Source organism: Podarcis raffonei, chromosome 2 (assembly GCF_027172205.1).
Source record: "Podarcis raffonei isolate rPodRaf1 chromosome 2, rPodRaf1.pri, whole genome shotgun sequence".
Lineage (NCBI taxonomy): Eukaryota > Metazoa > Chordata > Lepidosauria > Squamata > Lacertidae > Podarcis > Podarcis raffonei.
Genome location: NC_070603.1, coordinates 24,585,001 through 24,607,533, shown reverse-complemented (window position 1 = coordinate 24,607,533; position 22,533 = coordinate 24,585,001). Strand labels below are relative to the sequence as shown.

The 22,533-nt window shown below is 45.4% G+C and overlaps 1 protein-coding gene across 4 annotated transcripts in view; it reads right to left on the bottom strand.

The window, feature by feature from the left end:
• The window catches only part of AXIN2 (axin 2), an 80,333-nt gene that overhangs the window by 42,779 nt on the left and 15,021 nt on the right, over window positions 1–22,533 (bottom strand). The window contains exons 1-2 of one of the 4 annotated variants that reach the window (XM_053375364.1): window positions 4,056–4,499; window positions 877–1,826 (exon numbers count right to left, since the gene is read on the bottom strand). In XM_053375364.1, the coding sequence (XP_053231339.1) occupies window positions 877–1,700 (824 nt within the window). In that variant the 5' untranslated portion in view covers window positions 1,701–1,826; window positions 4,056–4,499. Of the gene's footprint in view, window positions 1–876; window positions 1,827–3,086; window positions 3,466–3,703; window positions 3,889–4,055; window positions 4,500–22,533 lie in introns of those variants that run through there. The other 3 variants (XM_053375368.1, XM_053375365.1, XM_053375367.1) reach the window with 3 other exon arrangements.

Sequence of the window (22,533 nt, the reverse complement as noted above, 5' to 3'; positions counted from 1 at the left end):
GACCACCTTTTAATGCAGCTTGAATTCCATTAACTAGGAAGGGCTGTCAGTCAATGGTAGAGTGCATGCTAAAAGGCCTAGGTTCATCTCCAGGTCAGGCTAGGAAAAGTTCCTGGCTGAAACTCTGAAGAGCCACTGTCAGTCACTGTAGACAGTTCTGAGCCTGAGAAACCAAAGGTCCAACTCAGTTCCTATATACCTGGAGCACACACCTCTTTTACTCAGCGGTTGGAATTCTGCCCCTAACACTAATGTCCCATACCTGAAGCCATCTCATTGGCCAAACAGATTTCCTTTGGCTTAAAGACACAATAGCAAGCCACACAAGGTATTCTCCAAGAATACATGTGTTTCATGTCTCCTTGTAAGTTACAAAGTTCAGTCACACGGGCTGCCGCAGTAATAATATGGATTTTCTCGTTCCATCATCACATAATTGCTTCCCATTTTCTATATGTAATCCACATATTTCGACACTAGCTGGGGATGAAGCTGGCAAACTAGTATTTCATTACTCATTCACATGCCTAGATGGTGCTCTTCCCAGCTCCTCTTAATGTGGTTTAAAGTGGTAACAATTAACGCATGTCTCAAAGAACAAGAGTCGCTTTGAAGTTCTTTTTTGATGTCTAAGAGAGCTTTAGGAACTGGTGGGTCTTAAGAACCACAATGTACTGCTTTCTTTATTATGGAGAAAGACAGCCCTCCCCACCAAGCCAGAAATAAATGCCAAGTTGTTAAGGTTCATTAAAAAAAAAAAGTATCTTTGCCAAAATCTACTCCAAAGGACAAGCATGTGCACATATACCCACTTTGCAAGATTTGTTTAAAGGAGCAACAGACTCTCAAAAAGTCATTCAAAGCAAGTTATCTTACCTGAACCCATTCTCCACAGTTTCTGTAGCCCGGACACTTGCTGTAGCCCTCAATGCCTTACTGGATAGCCCTAGCACGGATGGCAAAAGTTTGTTCTTAAAGTCTGCACAGCTCCACTCCTCTTCTTCATTCAAGGTAGGGAGATAGCCACAGTCAACTTTTAAGCTCCCAAGTCCATTGCTGTTAATGTAACCAGGATTTTCTCCCCCACTCCTTACATATTCGAGGTATATATCAGAAGTTAAAAACATCTGGTAAGCATTTTCCTCCATCACTGTCTGAATCTCAGTCTGTGCCTGATCAAACATTATAGAATCGATCTGCTGCTTCTTGATATTATCCCTTATGTAGGTCTTAGTGGCAGGCTTGAGCTGTTTGGAGACAATGCTGTTGTTCTCAATGTACCGTTTGTATATAGCTTTGGCTACTCGTAAAGTTTTGGTATCCTTAAGGTCCATCTGCCTGAAGCCATTGCAGGCAAACCAGAAGTCCAAAGTATCCACACATTTTTCTCTTTCCAGGAAGGTCCGGAAGAGATAGGCACCATCTTGATCCCCCAGTAAGGAATGCAAGGATTTGGTCCATCGTGCTAGAGGAGAGTCTGGGAATGCGCTGCCTTCTGGCTCCCCAAGGCCATCTTCATTTCTCCTTGGCGTGGAAGAAACTGACATGGCCTTGAAGCTTTGGTTTTTCATGGCAAACAAAGTGGCAGCCAGGTGGCATGGTGTCTCTCCTTCTTCCCCTGGTACAGGGGGGCGTGGGGCATCTTCTCTGAAGCTGCTGCTGGGGTCTGGGAGGTGAGTCAGCAATGCTGCGCTGCTCATGGTTCCGGGAGTCCCTTCTGGCAGGACTTTTTCTTCTTAAGTTCCTCAGTAATCTGTATGTGTGTTGTCTCTCTCCCTCTCTCTTTTCTTCCTCAAGTCAGCAGGGGATTCTTCAGAGTCTTCTCTCTTGAAGGAAAAAAAAAGGAAAAGAAAGAGGGGGGAAGTATTGATCTAATCAAAACCAGATCCACCCAACATCAAAGACAAAAAGTAAACAGGCTTTTCAACTCTTCACATTAAAATAAAGAGGCAACCGCAGCTATCTGCAGTGCTAATCAAAAGTATCAGATACGCTTTTCAAAGAGGAAGATTGAACTCTGGGCACACTTTTAACTTTGGTGTGGAGGGAGCAAAAGGAGTGGGGGCGGAGGCAAAAACAAAAATGAAGTCTTAATTATTGCATTGCCTATAAAATCAAAACACGCAAAAGAAAAGAAACACCCCTGTGAACCTTTCCCTCCTACTAATGATAACATCTGAGAAGTCCCAGGAACAATACTGGATCCCTTGTGTTGTTAAACCTATTTTGTGTGCAAGCACACACACACACACACACACACACACAAATCCTTCAAAATTTTGCCTCCCTCTCTTTCTTCAGTAGATAACTCAAAGCAAAGAACAAAACGTGCTTTCCTCAGCATCTGGTTTCCATTTCTCTGCCCCCCCCAAAACCCTTCAACTCCTTAAACATTTAGATTATGATCACCAGAAACCCTTCTAAGCACAATGCTGGATGCTCCTCTGAAAAAAACAAATGGCATATTGAGAAAGTGTTTAAAAGAAAATGGGGGGGGGAGAGAATCTTGACCACAGTAGTGTTTTAGTTTAAAAACTAGGTCTGTCTGACTCATTTCTGATCAGTTGCCTACAGCCTTCAAAGGCATCTCACGGACTTGCTTAAGTTATACCATTCACATGTTAAAGACATCCACATGTTTAAAAACTTCCAACCACTTGGAAGCAAAGGATTCCAATTCTCCCTCCCCACCACCACCACCTCCTCCCTTGCTCGGGTTGTCATGCACTTTTTCTTCTCAAACTTAGCCAGTTTCCACCATTAAAGATGGATTAATAAGATCTTGAGAAGTTTTGTGACTTCTTCCAAACATCCTTCCTTAGTTCACTCGGGAGAAAATGGGATTGCAAAGACTTCAACCAGTTTATTTAAACACACACACACACACACAAAACCAACCAACATCCAATTTTAAAAAGTTGGTTTATGAAGTTATGTGAAGAGTTCAGAACTACTCATAAGATGACATTTCTCCACACCACCACCTCACGACAGGAGTGGAGATTTTAAACGCCTGCTTGCCTTTACAACAAACAAATACAAACTACTGCCAAGAAAGTATTTTCCCCCTCTCTCCTGTAATGTACCTGAATGCGTGCAGAAATTCCAAGCCCGGCTGTTATATTCTCCAGCTCCCCCCATCAAAGAAAGTGAGCGAGTAAGAGGGCGACTGGTGGGGGGAGGATTTAAAAGACGACATTGTAGTCCAGGGAGCTGCTAAAATGCAACCCTTAAGAGGTGGGTAAAAATAAAAGAGGGGGGTGGTAAGTAACCCTCCAGAAATGGCGACTGACTGGAGGGGAGACGGGGGTGGAAAGGCCGAGAGATCTCAGGAACCGAGAAGAGGAATTGGGAGGGTGAAGGTGGGGAGAGCAGGGGGGGGGGGAAGAGAGCGAGAAAGCCACAGAGAAGTCTTAAGCCAGTTGCTTTCTCCGAGCCCTGTGCAACAACTGACCCCTAAGTAAGCCTGCAGCGCCTCTTTGGAGTTCGCAGGGGGTGCCGAGAGAAGTGGGAGGGGTGTAAAGGAAGAGTTGGGGGGGGGAGAGGGAGAAGAGGCAGGGAGTCCTCGCATCCTCGCTGCATCCCTGCCTCCCCGGCACATAAAGAACTGCACATCCTTGATCTCGACCTCCCTTCCCAATCGGAAAAGTCCAAATCTGAAAATGGACCCTTCTTTCCCCCCACACCCACGCACACACCTTACCGGGATATCTGCAATTGGGGTGCGTTGGTTGGAGGTGGGGGGGGGGCTTGTCCTGTGCAAGACCCCACTCCTTCCCCAGATCTCTCCCGTCTCTCGAACACACACAAACGCAAAATACACACACACACACCTCTGCTGTTTATTATTGTTTGCGTACAAAACCCTCGCCTATCGCCTCAACCGAGCCCTGCCTGCTCATAACTAACGCATAAATAGCTTTCCTTAACAACTTCAAAGCTCAAGCCAAGAGGACATCAAAGCGATCGGGAGAAAGCGGGCGCGCGGGGGGGGGGGGATAGAGAAACAGGCAAGCAGGCAGCTGGGGAATCGCGTACATTCTTGTGCAACTTACCATTGATCCAGTAGTTTTTAGTGGGTCCTTTTCCCCTTCTCTCTTCTCCTTCTCTTTTTCTTTTCCCGCCCCCTCCGTAAACGGGCGCTCGGTACTTCCTTTAAAAAAAAACCCACCTCCTTTAGCCTTCCCACCCCCCCTTCTCTCTCTCTCTCTCTCCCTTTACAGAATGGAGAAAAGTAATCCGCAGCGTTGCGCCGATTCCCCCTATATTTTCATCACCCGCCTCCTCTCATGCTTCATAATAGCATCTGAGAGTTTAAAAGGGGGGGAGCGGAGGGGGGGGGAGAGAGCAGGACATTGCACGCGAAACGTATCAGCGGAGAGAGGGAGAGAGGAGTTTCAGCATGATCCTCTCCCTTCCTTCACGCCCCGCTTCTTCTTTAAGCCGAAAGGAAAAGGGAGAGGGGGAAAAAAATAAATATATATATATATATCAAAAGACCTGATCCCTCCCCCACTTCTCCTGACCCCCCACCCGCCCCCCTTCTTTCAACTCAGGTCCTGTTTCAAGCAGTCATTCCATGCACCAAATGTCCTCCGGGCTATTCCAACAAACACTGAGCTGTGGGTTTAACTGTGCACATCAAAGTGAACAACCGAGAGAACGGTCCTGTAAGGGAGATAAGCGTTCTTTTTTCCGGCAACACCTTCCGCCTTAAAATAAAATAAAATATGTGTGTGTGCGTGTCTCTATCTCTGTGTGTGTGCATCTGTAAAGGTATACAGTTCTTACTATCGCAAGATCAACCGGCATTACGTACTGGCATTGCTCGGCAGCTACAGGGACTAATTATTCCCCCACACTTTGGATGGTTTTTCTTTCTTTCTTTTTTATTTTACTCCGAAGCGCTTACATTTTTATTATTATTATTATTATTGCTTCTTGAGTTGCTACCAAGTTGCCAGGACCTTATCAAAGGGAAACAATCTCTAGCCAACTCCCCCAGGCTTTGGAACGTCAGAAGTAAGTGATCCTGCCGCCCCAATCGTATTATCCCTGCAATTCTCTCAGTGCTGCAGGAACCTTAAAGGGACAGGCAACATTCCCTCCTCCCGGTTCTGCCAGCTACACTCCCTTGCCTTTAACCCGTTCGTTGCTCAATCAACTTAGCCCTTTCTTTGCAAACTATCCTTTCCCCCCCCCACACACACACCTCCAACACACCGCCCCTCCTTCACCCCATGAGATAAATATCAATTGCTGTTTGAACTCTCTTCCTTTTATTTTCCCATACAATGCAGAGCAACTGCTGTATTGCTCTTTTGGAGAGGTGGCGGGCGGCGCGGGGGGGGGGGGGCGGGGAGAGGAGGGAGGATGGAATGATCAACTTTAGTAGTGCAAGACTGTGATATCATTTTGCGGTAGAGTTCCCCCACCCCACCCCACTCCCGCGCGCTTCCCCCCCCCCCACTGCCTTTTCTTCTTCTTTAAAGTTTCATGTTAGAAGAAAATTGGCCTTTTCCTTTTCCTTTCTTTTTTATTCTGCATCTTAACTAAACAATATCTGATTGTAATATAACTGGCACACCAACAAAACTCTGTTCCCCCACCCCCCATATGTTAAATATTAAACAGACACGGAATGCTTTAGAAAAGACTTTAGACAAAAGGTTCTAATTAGAGATTGGATCTGGCGTGCAGGTTTCGGGCCAATCCATCTCCCTTCCCCCACTACACTCAGTCCCCTTATGAAGTCTGGGTCTGTTGTCTTTTAGAGCTTTTTCGTTTTTTTAAATTTTATTTTACGGGCAGCCTCAGAACACGGAAATCCAAAACCTCTGAACTTTATGGAAGTTCCAGTGCCATAATGCATCTGAACTCAGCGGTTCCAGTCTGTTTTTCCTCTTCGTTTAATTTACTCCTTTATGCGCGCGCAGGGGTGCGAACAGGCGCGCGGGCACACACGCACACACACATACCGTATACACACACTTTTCTTGTCTTCATCTATTCTACGTGCTTATTTTTAAGGGATTTAATTTTTTAATTACATTTACAAAACAAGCAAGACTAATACGCATGAATAAAACTTGGCCACCGGGGTATTCTCTTCCCACCCCCCTCAATAGTAGAAAGATGGTCTTTAATCACATTACTATAATTAGTTTTTATCATACAGCCCAGAGACCCAGCCCATTGTGCTAGGAGCTGTACAAAAACACGGGGAACTACAGGACCTTTTTTTCTCTCTCTAATGGAAGGTACCATAAAAAATCTAGGTGGTTTGCAGCCTGATCCTCAGTCCCACTACAGCCTAATGGAATTACTCCCAAGTAAATGTGCCTGGATTATTGCCACAGGGCAATTAAATGAAAACCATGCACACATTTTTTGGAAGGAAGTGCGGCTAGATGAAGTGGGCCTTTTGTGCATCTTTGCTAATTACTTAGGATAATTTTCATCAAATGCAAGGTACAGTGGTACCCCGGGTTAAGAACGTAATTCGTTCCGGAGGTCCATTCTTAACCTGAAACTGTTCTTAACCTGAAGCACCACTTTAGCTAATGGGGCCTCCCGCTGCCACTGCTGCGTGATTTCTGTCCTCATCCTGAAGCAAAGTTCTTAACCCGAGGTACTATTTCTGGGTTAGCGGAGTCTGTAACCTGAAGCGTCTGTAACCTGAAGCGTCTGTAACCCGAGGTACACATCCACATCATACATTTAAATGCACGTGGTTTCTCCCAGGGAATCCTGGAGGTACCACTTTGGTTTGTAAAGGGTGCTGTAGGTCTGTGAGGGAGTAGACTCCCAGGATTCTTTGCGGGAAGCCATGAGCCTTGAATGTACAATGTGAATGTGTCTCATGGCTCTTTGAACATGGAACACCGATTCACCTTTCTGTTTCATTGCCACTACAGTGGTACCTCGGGTTACATACGCTTCAGGTTACAGACTCCGCTAACCCAGAAATAGTACCTCGGGTTAAGAACTTTGCTTCAGGATGAGAACAGAAATCGTGCAGTGGCAGCAGGAGGCCCCATTAGCTAAAGTAGTGCTTCAGGTTAAGAACAGTTTCAGGTTAAGAACAGACCTCCAGAACGAATTAAGTTCTTAACCCGAGGTACCACTGTATATGGGCATCAACTTCGTTCTGTGAGATTTACAGCTGTGGTCTATGCTAGCAGCTTACAGGGCAAGAGGAAGCATTACCCAGGCATCATGGCTGGTTCCATCCCTCGGATCCCCATCAGCTGGGCAGGGAAGGCAAGGCAGGGTGCCTAGGAGACAGTATTAAGCAGGCTATTCCCCTGTTGTTGGAGGATGTTTGGCCGTTGTCTTGGAAGCTCTTCGAGGACATATGTATGTGGGGGTTTTGAGCATCCTTGTGAAATGTGTCACCAGATCTAAACAACAACCACCCCCCTGTGTCCCAGCTATTTACTCAGAGGTAAATGTGCACAAGGGACGCGGGTGGCGCTGTGGGTAAAAGCCTCAGCGCCTAGGGCTTGCCGATTGAAAGGTCGGCAGTTCAAATCCCCGCGGCGGGGTGCGCTCCCACTGCTCGGTCCCAGCGCCTGCCAACCTAGCAGTTCGAAAGCACCCCCGGGTGCAAGTAGATAAATAGGGACCGCTTACTGGCGGGAAGGTAAACGGCGTTTCCGTGTGCTGCGCTGGCTCGCCAGATGCAGCTTTGTCACGCTGGCCACGTGACCCGGAAGTGTCTCCGGACAGCGCTGGCCCCCGGCCTCTTAAGTGAGATGGGCGCACAACCCCAGAGTCTGTCAAGACTGGCCCGTACGGGCAGGGGTACCTTTACCTTTACCTTTTTAAATGTGCACAAGATCTGTGAATGCATACCCTCCAACATTTCCCCAATGAAAATAGGGGCATCCTAAATAATAATAATAATAATAATAATAATAATAATAATAATAGAACAGTAATTTTATTATGAATACCCCTCCCATCTGACTGGGTAGCCCCAGCCATGCTGGGTGGCTTCCAACATATATAAAAACATAATAAAACATTAAATATTAAGAAACTTCCCTATACAGGGCTATATAGATGTCTTCTAAAGGTTGTATAGTTACTTATCTCCTTGGCTTTGGGGTTGCATACCCTCCAACATTTCTCCAATGAAAATAGGGACGTGCTTAGGAAAAGCGGGACATTCCGGGATCAAATCAGAAATCGGGATGCCTTCTGTAAATCTGGGACTGTCCCTGGAAAATAGGGACACTTGGGAGGGTCTGTGAATGACTCAGATGTAAGTTTATCTGTCTTATTTTCTTATGGTTTATTTTCATAAGAGCAGACGGCGATGCAATTCCAAAGCACAATTCTAGTATCCAGGCTTTACGTGTCCCAAATACATTCATATAAATGAGCTTATGTGTGTCTAAGTGACCTAAATGGCCATAGTCTTACTAAGACCAAAGGCATCCTTTAAGAGCAGCACTCTTACAGGCTAATGCAAGAACAACAACTCCATCAACGCATCACGTGGCTCTGTGTCAGATTCGGCTACCTTTTTGTGTGAATGCAATTTATGTTAAGTCCCTTGGAAATACACTAAGAACGCATGCAGCCTATAATTAGCCCTGCAGACCAACTTTTATAATTACAAACATTTATTTATTTTGCTATTGGACGCATTTCATGCAGCAACCCGCAACTCAAGCAGCGATCGCTCAACCAGGCCATTGTCGCAGCTCTTGGCCAGATACAAACACTGACTCGCCAATAAAGACAAGTGAAGAACGTTTTGGATTCTAAAAATATAGGGGTGAGAGATTTCTTCTGGAATACTTTTTTTAAAAATCCCATTTCCTTACTATGCATTAACTTGGGCCAATGGTACAAACTTGAATAAAATATTGGGGGGACCCAGGTAAGCCCCACCCTGCATAATCAATCACATGATTCAGCATGCACACACCATTTGAAGGGCAAAGCCCATCAAAGGGGGGGAGGGCAGGCCCTCAAATACTTTATCGGGGGGGGGGGGCAAAATGTACCTCAGCCCCTAGAAGTTGGCTTGGGCCAAATCTTGACTAAGGTTTAAATAAAATTCAAAGAATTTAACCAACTTGATGTTGATTTCAATCATATACAGTGGTACCTCAGGTTAAGTACTTAATTCATTCTGGAGGTCCGTTCTTAACCTGAAACTGTTCCTAACCTGAAGCACCACTTTAGCTAATGGGGCCTCCTGCTGCTGCCGCGCTGCCAGAGCAAGATTTCTGTTCTCATCCTGAAGCAAAGTTCTTAACCTGAAGCACTATTTCTGGGTTAGTGGAGTCTGTAACCTGAAGCATATGTAACCTGAAGCGTATGTGACCCGAGGTACCACTGTACACCAAAATGGTAAAATTGATTTATACATGTCGGGGCTGCGAGTGGGGCATCTGACGGCTGGCGACAATGTCAGAGGTGTCTGCGATACCTGGCGCCTAGAACTGGGTGTCTTTGGAGTAAATGACAGCGATGGGGAAGGTGTCTTGACATTCCCAGACCAAGACTCGCAGATAGGAGAAAGGCCCTGTCATAGCTGTTCTCCCAGCCAGATTGAAAGATCTGGAGGCAAGGGAAAGGAGACTTCTGTTTACACATCGCCCCGTTCCCAATCCGATTCGATTGTGGGAAGACTCGCATCCAGGTACACGCATGCCTAGAGCACTGCAGCCATACTCCACCCCTTCGCCTGCCGCGGAAGGAAAGGTGCCGCGCGCTGCCTCCCAAACTGCAGCTTGCGTGCCAAACGCAAGCACCTCCCGCCGCCCCATCGAGGGAGCCACAGATCACCGCGTTTGGCAACTCGGCCGCTCTCTCGCACCCCAAGCCGCGCCGATGGGTGTCGCCCAGGCACCTCCCATTGGCCCTTCAGCTAGCTCTTACTCCCCAGCCGGGATCCTCTGATTGGACAGTCAGGTGGCGGGGAGGTGGCGGCGGACGCACATGCTTACGATTGATACATTAGCAGCGCGCGCGGAGGAGGTGCCGCCCCGCGCTCTCCCTTTATTAATGAATGCTCCGCTCCGCTCTCGGGTGGGCGGGCACATCGGCCATTGTCACAGAGGATGGGCGGGGCTTGAGCGGGTTTGATACTATAGCTTCGACGGGACTCCCGCCTTCTCTTAGGCGAGCTTCAAAAACGCAGGAGGCGCCACGAGGCTCTCTGCAGAGCGAGGGGGATGGGGGCGCATCCCTTTGAAAATGAAGAATCTCGAAGCGGAAACGAACCAAGTTTTGCTGGCTTAGCAGCGCTTGCGTGTAAAACTTGCCCCGATGCTGAGCCACACCACATTTCCACTTAAAAACAGCCGCATAGGATAACGCGCATGTATTATCGAGGGTCATTTTTAAAAGCTCTTTCAAAGTACAAAGTAAAGTATTACTTGGATGCTTTATCGTGAAGGGTGCATGAGCACACTTCGTAGGCAACATTTTTCCAGTTCCTTAAAGGTAAAGGGACCCCTGACCATTAGGTCCAGTCGTGGCTGACTCTGGGGTTGCGGCGCTCATCTGGCTTTATTGGCTGAGGGAGTCGGCGTACAGCTTCCGGGTCATGTGGCCAGAATGACTAAGCCGCTTCTGGCAAACCACAGCAGCACACAGAAACACTGTTTACCTTCCCGCCAGAGCAGTACCTATTTATCTACTTGCACTTCAACGTGCTTTCGAACTGCTAGGTTGGCAGGAGCAGGGACCAAGCAATGGGAGCTCACCGCATCGCTGGGATTCAAACCGCCGACCTTCTGATCGGCAAGCCGTAGGCTCAGTGGTTTAACCCACAGTGGTTTAACCCACAGCGCCACCCGCGTCCTGTTCCTTACATATGTTCAAATGAATGGATTGACAAAGGGGGAGACAGGAGTGCAACCGACTATTCATTTGCATGTGAGCAAAGTTCGCCGGCTGCACAGAGGGTTGGCTTGGCTGCATCCATAGGAGCATGACACTTAGTTGTGATCAGCCACAAGGGTCGGGGTGGGGTAGCCAACATGGTGCCCTCCAGATGTTTTGGACTGCAACCTCTGTCAGCTCCAGCCAGCTGGGCCAATGGCCAAGGATGATGGGAGTCTGCATCATCTGAAATGCAAAATTGGAAATTGTCTACCCTGATCTAATGCTGAATGGTGGGAGACTCGAGGCAGACAAAAGGAAGTACTCTGTCCTCACAGTCAGATGTGCTGACCTTTAGTCAAAATGTTGGTGTTAGACACAAGATTTACCCACCCGGGAAGAATGGCAGATGAAGTTGATGGACTACATGGAACTGGCGGAAATGACTGGCAGAATCTGAGACCAGGGAGAAGAGTCGGTGGAAGAAGAGTGGAAAAAATTTAAAGACTATTTATAGAAACACTGTAAAATTAATGAATGTTAGAAGGATGCTGGAATGAAGTTATATGGCTTTAGCAGAAATGTTATAAAGAATTAAGTAAAAATAGATTGTTAATGGGCCAAAGGGGAAAAAATAAGGTTAGATTGTGTTAAGATAAATTATAGGACAAAAACTGAGAAAGATGGAAAGGATTTGCTGAAATAGCTAACTGAACTGGAATACAAAAAAGGGAGGTGTGAGGAGGTTGTTGAAACAAGTAAATGAAAGACAAGATATGGAAATATTGCATGTGTTTTTAATTGTTTTTGTTTTTGTTTTGTTAAGATAAGTAGTGTTTTTGTGTTTCTTGTATTGCATTGTATTGTTTTGCTTTGTTTAACTCTTTTTCTTCTTTTTGTAATCTTTAAACTCTTAATAAATATTACTTTAAAAAACAAAAACAAAATGTTGGTGTTGACCTTTAAACCCCTAAATGGCTTTGGCACTCTGTACCTGAAGGAGTGTCTCCACCCCCATCATTCAGCCCGAACACTGAGATCCATTTCCAAGGGCCTTCTGGCTGTTCCCTCACTGCGAGAAGTGAAGTTATGGGGAACCAGCAAGAGGGCCTTCTTGGCAGTGGTGCCATTTCTGTAGAACGCCTTCCCATCAGATGTCAAGGAGATAAAGAACTACACAGTCATCTGAAGGCAGCCCTGTATTGGGAAGTTTTTAATGTTTTGTTATGTTTTTGTATGTGTTGGAAGCTTCCCAGAGTGGCGGGGGCAACCCAGACAGATGGGTGGGGTATAGATATTATCATTATCATCACTACTACTACTTGCTAGTGTGCTGAACAGGTGTTCACTTTTTCAGTAACATCAGTTGGGCTTGGTAGCATGTTTTTATTGTAACCCGTGCTGGGATTTATTTGTTAACCTCTGGAGAATCACGATCCACAGGACTCATGTCACTTCAGCACTGCATAGTCTACACAGGTTTTCTAATTTAAAGGTTCCACCTTGGATTTCTATAATCCTAAACAGGCCACGCACAAGGATCAGCCTGGATAGCTCAGTTGGTTAGAGTGTGGTGCTGGTAATGCCAAGGTTGCAGGTTTGATGCCTGTAAGGAACAGTTGCATTGCAGGGGGTTGGACTAGACTAGAGGATCCTCAGGGTCTCTTCCAACTCTACGATTCTATGATCCATGAACCACATTTCTTCCTCTGCATGACTGCAATTGTTAAGGCCGACTGAAGGTACCACAGTTATGGCATTATTCATGCATGCAAACCATGTGACAAGAGCATTCGCATAGGCCTGCTTGGTGGCTGCTCCACAACTGGACCTCCCTCCCTGCAGAAGTCTTGCAAGACACAAAAGCACTCCAAGGGAAGCCTCACACATCTTTCCAAGTAAGTTTCCTTCTCATTTGCCAGTGTGGTGTAGACTGGGTAAACACAAAGCCTTTGAAATGCACAGGGGTCATTTTTCCCTCCACAGGGTGCTTTTTGTACTATAGTAGATCCGTTGTGGTCTGTGGGAGCGTTTAACAGTGAGGATGACTGCTATGGTTGGAGATGAAACAAAACAACGGATGGAGCTGAAAAGGGTAAACACAACAGGGGCATCCCAGATGCTTTATAGAGACCATTTCGTGATGCTGTCTCTGCGTAACCTCTTCCCGTCTTTGCCAGTTTGGAGCAACATCAACTCTTACCAACAAAACCATACAATAATTTGTAACGCTTGGGGCATGTGCATTGCTAAAAGCTAGGCTGATGGACTAGATAAGGAAATGCAGGAACAAGTAGCCCTTTCATGCTTTCCTTCATGCTTGAAAGTCAAGAGTTTCCTAAATTTCATCATCTCTGTAATTACACATAGATGCCCTTCCTGTTAGGCCTAGAGGGAAGCCGATAGACACACGTAGCTTGTACAAGCAGCAGGGAAGTTGGATATCTTTGAATTTCCATCCAATTCTCCAGTCTGCCAATGGAAATGAATTCCCAGATCGAGCAGATGGCAAAATTAACAATTCATATTTTGCTTCTTTGCCTGTCACCTATTCATTAAGGCAGCGAAAGTGATACAAGGCAGCAACTTAAAACCTAAAACTGACCCAAATAACCTTGCCCCACTCTCCCAATGGTACACCCTCAGTTTACTGTTGCTGTTACACACGACGTACACATGTCTTATGTGTGAGTTTCTGCTTATCATCCAAAAGCAATAGTTTGGGGGGGTGCTCACTGTCCAAAAAGCAACCAAAAGTAAAGCAGAATCAAAGAAGGAAATGATTCCGAAATGTCTGATTCAGAAGCCAATGCAGAAAAAAATATGCAAGAAACTTTTGGGTGAAGTCAGACATATAAAAAGAGCACACAGCATGTTCCTCTGCGGTGGGATAAGACCGGTTTCCTTCCCAGTTTACTACTGACGTGACTGATAAGCATATCAGTGAATTAACACACTGATTTTACTGCCTCTGCCCACCACCCTCTTACTTTTAAAAAAATAAAAATTAAACATGGCTGGATGAATGCTCTATCTTCTCTTTCATTCCCATATAAATTAGAGAAGAAACTATTTTTATAATGCAGATCTGCACTGGGGATTGTGGGGTGTTTCTGATGATATGATAGGAATCATAGAATTGTAGAGTTGGAAGGGACTACGTGGGTCATCTGGTCTAACCTCCTTGCAAAGCCACTTCCGGCCTGCCCAGGAGGTGGGGTTGCGGGCTTCACGCCCACCCCACGTGAGCGGGGGTTGGTTCCAGCCCCCGCGAGAGCAAGGGAATCCCGGCCGGGTCTGCCCCCCCAGCCAGCCAATCAGCTGGCTGGCTGGGGGGGCGTGGCCTGCCCTATTTAGGGCCGGCACGGAGGGGGCTCACCCTCTTTTCGCCGACTCGCCCTCACGTTTTCCCACCCTCCCTCCCTTTAAGTAGGATTTAGGTAGGTCTTTGACTTTGCTATGGACTTCGGTCTGTCGCCGCAAGGGGCATGGTAGGAATTTTTCCCAATTGCCAATTTCTGGCCTTTTGGTTTTTCGCCTACCTCGTAGCAACTCGTCACAACTTCTCGGCATTGGCGGTAGGCATTGGTAAGAAGGGGTTAAGAGGATGTGGGGGGGGAGGAACGCCATCACCTCCCCCCAGCGAGCGAAGGGTGGTCCGTTAAAGGACTCCGGGGGGCGTGGCCCTGTCCGAAGCCTATGGAGGTGAGGGCCAAAGGCACGCCCCAGAGTGGTGACCCGGGGGAGCTCCTAGTCGACGTGCCTCGTCAGGAGACTCCCCCGATATAGTGTTAACCCTTCCCCGTGTCTCCAGCAAATGGGCTGGAGCCGGACAGTCGTTAGGACCAATGCCTAAGCCAATGCCTCTCATTCCTGAATTCAATAAAGTTGTGGCCTAATTCGCCCAATTAACCTTAAATTATGGTGTCTCATGTCTTTATTTATCCTGGTGGGGGGCGGGAACTCGCCACGCAATGCAGATGAATCTTTTGCCCAACGTGGGGCTCAAGCACATATCCCTGAGATTAAGAGTTTCATGTTGTACTGGCTACATAGGAAGTTGCTTTCTACTGAGACAAAACTATTGGTGCATTCAGCTCAATGCTGTAAACCAGGCATGTCCAAAGTCCACTTCAGGGGCCTAATCTGGCCCGTTGGTTGGTTTAATCCGGCCCCTGTGGCAGTTTATTTCCTGGGGTAAAATCCTTAAAAAAACCCTCAACAACTTCAATTATAAAAAAGTCAACAACTTTGGTTGGCCCTTCGGTCGCCCCCCATGGCCCTTCACTTCATCAAATCTGGCCCTCTTTGAAAAAAGTTTGGACACCACTGAATGTGAACACTGGCTGGCAGTGCTTCTCCAGGATTTGAGACAGGGATCTTTCCTAACCCTAATTGCTGCTGCCTGGGTGCTGGAAGAAAGAAATACTTTCTCCATGTTGGGAGGCCCATTTCCACCTGGCCTAGGGGCAGGGCCCAGACTCACCCTGAACAGCTAAAAAAGGCTCCTGGGAGGCAGGAGGGACATTGCTGGAATAACTCTTAGTTGTTTGCGCCAACTGGCTAAAATGTTTCTAAAATGTTTTAAATGGCACTAATTTTGGTTCTTCTGTCTTGTTTTTTGTCGGGTTGGTGTTGGTTAACTGTTTAGTTGGTTGGTGCTGGTGGTTATTTTAATTTGGGCATAACTTTAAACTGTTTGTTGTTGTTGTTATCGATTTCTGTTGATTTATTGGTTTGTTTGTTGCTTGTATAGGATTTTTTTTTAATGTTTGGTGTTTTGTTGTATTTGTTATATATATATGTGTGTGTGTGTGTGTATATATATATATATATATATATATATATATCATGTTGTAAGCCACCCAGAGTGGTAAGGGAAACCCAGCCAGATGGATGAGACATAAATTAAAATGAAATAAATAAATAAATAAATGGAGATGCCATGGATTGAACCCAGGGATCTTCTGTATGCGAAGAGGATCCTTCCAGAGTGGCCCCACTGCTCTAAAACACTATACAGTGGTACCTCTATTTACGTTCACCTCCGGTTACGTATCCTTCGGGATATGTATGCGGCAAACCCAGAAGTATTTTTCCGGGTTTCGCTGCGTGCGCATGCACAGAAGCACTCTACTGAGCTGCGCACATACGCAGAAGCGGTGCCTCCTTGGGAAACCTTGGGATCCGACCGGAGGTCTGGAACGGATCCCATCCGCAACCGGAGGTACTACTGCATCTGCCTTCGCCCTTTAAAGTTCAAATGAGCTTATGCTCAATGCTACACTGGAAGTCAAGGTCCTTTTCATTTCATTTCATTGGACTTTTGCAGGCGACATTCTCTCAAGATCGCACCCAGTTATGAGAGAGGTTCATAAGGGAGGGAGTGGGACACACACACAGAGCCATTTAGCACAGCCCTGGTCTGGTGAATTGCAGAATTATCACCTGGGGAATCCCCCATCTGGCTTGCGAATGAGCCACTAGCAAATCAGCAAGTCAGTAGCACAGCTAGTTTAAAAGAACATCTTATCATCTTTACCCTGGATAAATGCATGACATTACTGAAGCACCACAAAGGTGCTCTGCAACTTCTTTACCGCAAAGTGAATGTGTTACCAGAAAGTACCTGCCAGAGGTATAAATTGCAGTGGCTCTGAGAGAAGTCAAGATTTCACCCAGAATTGAAAACCTGCTATTCAGGCACAGCAACTGACACCATATACGCTGTCACACGCAATGCAAGTTGTAGCGTTCTCACCAGTGGTCACGTTGATAACAAGATCAAAGGCTTGCAACTACTTCAGCTGAAGTGATGGAACAGGTTTGATCAAAATGAAAGGAAAGCCCTGTATATAGAACACCATGAGAGGCTTGGAGCCCACATGTGAGTTAATACCTTTGAAGTTATTCTTGTTTTAATTGTAAATTGCTTCATAGGTGCATTAAACTCCTCTCAGTAGTGTTCAAATGTATATGTGGATTTTATAATAAGTCAGAAAGTACGTGAGAAGCCACAAAGTGAAATTAATTACAGCTCCCGGATGAGTCAATATGGCACTTTTATCAGATCAAGGAAGTGGAGGACAGAGGAAAGTAAACCTTAATAGTACAGGTATGATCTTCAGTTACCACCCTTCCATCTCTCCAGTAGATGACAAATGCTCCCTTTCATTGCTTTAGACTACACATATGCACTCAGTAAGAGATCTTATACCTCTAGCCGGAATGACTTGTTGATGACTGCTTTTTTGAATAATTAAATGGGCTTATATTTGAGATATTAGGATTGCCAATTTTTCATTGGTCTCTGCTCCTGTACCTTTAACGGTAGCTTGAGCCACTCATAGTAGCAGTTGGTAAAGCTTATTCCAGGGGTGGGGAACTATTTGGCCCACAAGGCTATATCCCGCAAACCATGCCCACCTGTCAGTCAGCTGGTGTCAATTGTGACATGGGCTGGTGTGTGTCAATTCTGCCTGGGCTGCAAGTGCCTATTCCGAGCAGTGAGCCTTATTCTCCATGTTCTGAAAAATATCAGTGGCTGGTTTCCTCAGGGTACACTGCTGTTAAAGACACAGGAACAGGCTAGGACCGTTTTTTCTGGTCACTTCACAATCGTTAATAGATATGCCTACCGAAAGGATACCATCCTAAAGGTGGGGGGCAGAGACAGCGAAGGGAGAAATTAGATTTCCACCCCTGCTGTGTTTATCATGTTGCTATACTTATGAGGAATGAAAAAGTTATCCAGAAGAAATATCCTTGAGATATAGTGTGTGGCTTGACCTAGCCTAACCAGCCTAACTCCAACCCTTAAAACAGCTCAACAACTTCAACCCTAAAACAAGCTCAACAACTTCAATCCAACTTCAAGGTCAACAACTTTGGACAGCCCCCATGGCCCTTCACTTCATCAAATCTGGCCCTCTTTGAAAAAAAGTTTGGACACCATTGGCCCTAACCCTTTACTTCTGAAAAAGTTTCACTAAATTCAGTGCAACTCCAAGTATAAGACTGCAATCCCATTTTACACACGTTGATCCACTTCCTGCACTAACATCTCAAATGGCACTGCATGTTTTCATTCTCCTCTGTGCCCTTGGGCACATTCACACAAATGGCCTCTGCGCATCTCCCCACCCTCAACCTCTGATTACCATAGGAACTCATCTGGATGGTCTTAAGGAAATACTCTGATCCACTTAACATTCACAAAAATACTGCATCAGGCCAAGCAGTTGCCGTAGCCTGTTTGCCACAGCCAGTGCACAGCCAGCTCAGGGAGGGGGGAAAGGTGTGTTGAAGCCAGGAGCGAAGATGTAGATGGGGCTGGAAGAAGGAAGCTGGAAAGGAGAGGGACTGGCCAGCAGGAGATTCCTTCCTCTTTCCTGCCTGAGCCAGGCATGTAGATCAGTAGCACAAGGAAGCTGCAGCTCTGACAGCAGGGGTGAGGTAAGCAGGGAGGAGAGAATTTCCTGTGCAGGGAACTTCTTTTCCTTCCCAGTCTTCTCCTTACAGCCACCCACTTTGCTCTCAGCTTCCTTTCCTTCCCATATGTAGGTTTTGCATTTCCTTCCTTTGTACATGGAGGAGAACTATGGGCCGTTCCTGCCATTTTTTTAATACAGTCAATATTTTTACAAACAAAAGGGGGAGAGGAGATTTCATGCTACACAATGGCACATGCTTACGTTCCACAGTATTTTAATTGTGATTTAAATGCCTGTCATTTTACTTGTTCACACTCCTTTTAAGTACCCCTGGGTTTGAGCTGATTTCCATCAGGGAAGTCATCAGACAAGATGGCACAATTTCATTTCCATGCGAGCATGCAAGCACTGCCTTTGCTATGCCAACACCAAGACAACTGCATGCATTTGTCCTAAAGTTGCCCATTATGGAGAAGATAAGACTTGCATTATAGCAATGGCTAACTGGAGCAGCCTTGTAAAAGTGATACAGAGTTGATTGCATATCCTTCCTGCCATTTGTCTGATCAAAATTACATATGCACACCAACCAAGCTGTTTTCTCACCTTTGCAGGTGGAAAAGGTACCGTACTCTCTCTCTCTCTCTCTCTCTCTCTCTCTCTCTCTCTGTGTGTGTGTGTGTGTGTGTGTGAAGGTTAGACTAAACACTGAGAGCCAGGGTAGCATAGTAGCTAATAAATTATTATTATGATTATTTGCATTAATTAGTCACTTTCTTCTCAAGAAGTGACCCAAAGTGACTTACAAAACAATATTGGCAAAGCAGGAAGTTTCACCTCAGTTATGAACTCACTAGATGGCAATCCTCCATTCTCTTAGCTTCACCCCTCCATCTGCAAAATGTGGATCATAATACAGATCAAAGTCACTGTAAGGTTATTCAAAGTTACTGTGAGAATTATTAAGATATTCTCCGTGTCCTTTTGACTGAACCATCCAAAAAAAGAAAAAAGTATTCATAAGTTCACAAACTGCCAAGAAAGTTTTTAAAAACTGAGTTTCATATCTGCCTGCATTTAAGAAAACACAATTTTAATGATATTATTCATACGTAGACACCCACTTATAACAAGGGGAGTGAGAAGAAGAAAAAGGATTGTGAAACAGACTTCAGTGAGAGAAGAAAGCACACAATTTTACTGGATTTGAAGCCAGCCTTGTCAGCCAACACACTTTTGTTACTGGGGATGAACTCGATAAGAGATACATTTTCTCTTCCTTTTATCCTCTCAAATGTCTTTTTCACCTTGATATTTTGTTCAGCGCATTCTCGCTATTGGGACATTCTTTTTCTTGGCCAGTTTTCCTTTAAGATAACATTAAAAGGGCCCTGCATCTGCACCAAATGTTTCATATCAGTTGATAAGGGACATGAAAATGATTTGCTATCTATTAACATTTCTCAACTGCTTTTCTTCACCAAGATGGAATATGGATTGGAGAGCGGCGGAGCAGGTGGTGGATTCCTAAACTGTGGAATGAGGCACAACTAACAACCACGAAAAGCAGTGATGTAGCAAATGGAATACTGTACTCTAAACCGCTTCATACAACAGCTCCATAAATAGCTACTAGCCATGACGGCTGAATGCTACCCTCCAAGGTTGGAGGTAGCATGCCTGTGAGTACTCGTTGCCTGGATACCACAGCAGGAGATGTCTGTTGCCCTCCTGACCCGCTTGTGGGCTTCCCGTAGGAATCTGGCTAGCCGCTGTGGGAATCAGGATGCTAAACTAGCTGGGCTCTTCTTCCTACGGTGAGTATTATTGAAGATGGGGCACGGAGAACGGAGAAAGGCTTGCGCCTCAATCCACGTCGTCATTCTAGGGAGCCCATAGCAGAGGTGTCGTTCAACCTTGGATCTTTGTGATGGGGGCAGCTTAGTTTCTTAACCTAGTGCCAGAATGAGAAATCACAACATCATCCACTTCACCTGCATGGCTTGTGAATATAGTTATTTCACGGCATCATGGTCCTGATCACACATAAGTAGCAATCTTACAGAAGATGTAGCTATGAGCTGCGGAGCCTCACAAGCAACTCAACAACTTTGGGCAATCTTTTTGAGTTAAAAAAAATAGGGTTCGTCATATACATGGGGGGGGCAGTTTTATACACTGAAAAATGGGGTAAATATCTGGTTGCCTGTGACAAGCAAAAATCATTTCTAGGCAACTTATACAGCTCAACTGTTGGGTACACATGTTGAACTAATAGTAGTAGTAGTAGTAGTAATAATAATAATAATTTATTACTTACACCCCACCTATCTGGCTGGGCCTCCCCAGCCACTCTGGGTGGTATTCCAACAGGATAACACAATAAACACAATACAACATGTGAGCAAGTGTGCAGCTCAGCTATTTGCCCACACCGGTACACAAATTCTACACTTGTTGAATGTAATGTGTGAGCACCTCACACTGTTATCCAGTTCAAAATTTCAAAGGCAGTTTACAAAAAGGGAAAAAGAAAGACAAGGCTAAAAAACAATTGCAACAGGAACCAAAATAACCAGGGATCAAAGGTGCAAAATAAAAATACAAAGGTATTCAGCTGGCCCCTAAAATACATTTTCCCCGAGGAGAAGGTGTTATAGCTGAAAATGCCCTTCCCCTTCTAGCCTCGTAGAAGGCTATCAAACGCTACCAATGGCTACCAGCCATGTCGGCTATGCTCTGCCTCGAGAGTAATAATGCTTCTGAAGGCCAGTTGATGGGAACGACAGGACGAGAAAGTGCTCTTGGTTCTTGGGTTCTGATTGTGGGTTTCTTCCCCACATGCATCTGGTTGGTCATTATGAGAATAGAGACTAGATGGGCCATTGGCCTGATCCAGGAAGCTCTTCTCATGTTCTTAGCCAGCCATCTAACTTCAGGTGGTGGAAGCACCTGGAAGTGGGTTGGGTGGGGTGGCAGGTTGATGTGGGGGAAGATGTCACTTCAGGTATCCCTGTCCCAAGCCATGTAACAAATTACTAACTTTCCTAATTATTGAGCTACTATATTTATTGAGCTGATAACATTTTTTGTGAACCTGTTTGCAAGGTAGTTCCAGCATCGTGACATCCACCAGTTTCCATCCCATTCCACTTTTGGGTTTAGTATCTCTCCATGCAATCATCAAGAGGAGGAGGAAGTTGTAGCAGATGAATGCTCAAGAGCAAATCTGCCTAAAAGAAGATGGAAACGGGACTGGGAGGCAAAAACCTGCAGGTCAAGGGTGCTAAGGAAGCCATAGAAACTAGAATATGCATTTCCCAGCATGTCTAAGGAAAGTGTTCTGGGTATGAGGAACATGTTTTTTTTTAAAAAGTCTGTCAGCCTGAGGGTTGCATGAATGTGGCCTGTTTTGCTATTATATATTTTCATTGCTGCCATTATGATGATGATGATGAAGGTGTGTGGGAGTGTGTATGTCTGTGTGACAGAGAGAGAGAGAGAGAGAGAGAGAGAAATGGGCAGAATGAAATATCTGATGTATTACCAGGGCTGAATTGGTGCAATTTGATGCTGCAGAACTGCAAATCCCTTTTGTTTTTGCTGTCTGGCTTCCATAGCTTTATAAAAAAAATATGTTGCTTAAATCCTGGACTAAGAACGAAGTGATCTAACTGGGGGTGGCGACAGAGAGGGAAAGGAAATCCAAATGTTTTCAGTTTAACTATCAAGCATAGTTTCCAGCTAGTGTGCTCAGAACTTGAAATTAAACAAATGAAATAAACATGTTTCAGTTTTTGTTGTTGTTGGTTTCTTCTCTCTCTCTCTTTCTCTCTCTCTCTCTCACTCTCTCTTTAATGCGGCCAATGATGTGATTAACAGGAATGGAGCTTTGTGCGATTTAACCCTTTGCATTCTGAAATGATTGTTCCATGTAAAAACAACAATAACAACAACAACCATGCACACATAACACATAAGAGGTGCCTAATATGGAAGACAAAAATAGCATTGCTCCAGCATTTTCATGAACTAGGTGCATCATCAATTCAGCTGCATATTACTGACCATGGGTGCTTCCAGTCTGTCACTATTTTCAAGTTGGCTTCAGATCTCACCCTGGTAAATTCAGGTTGCACAGTTAAAACTGATTTGGGCTTTCCTGGGCTGCAAATTCACTCATCTCCAAAACTGTGCTTTTTTGTGGTAAGAAAAGTAATGGGGAAATGCAGCGTAAAGTGTGGGATTACAC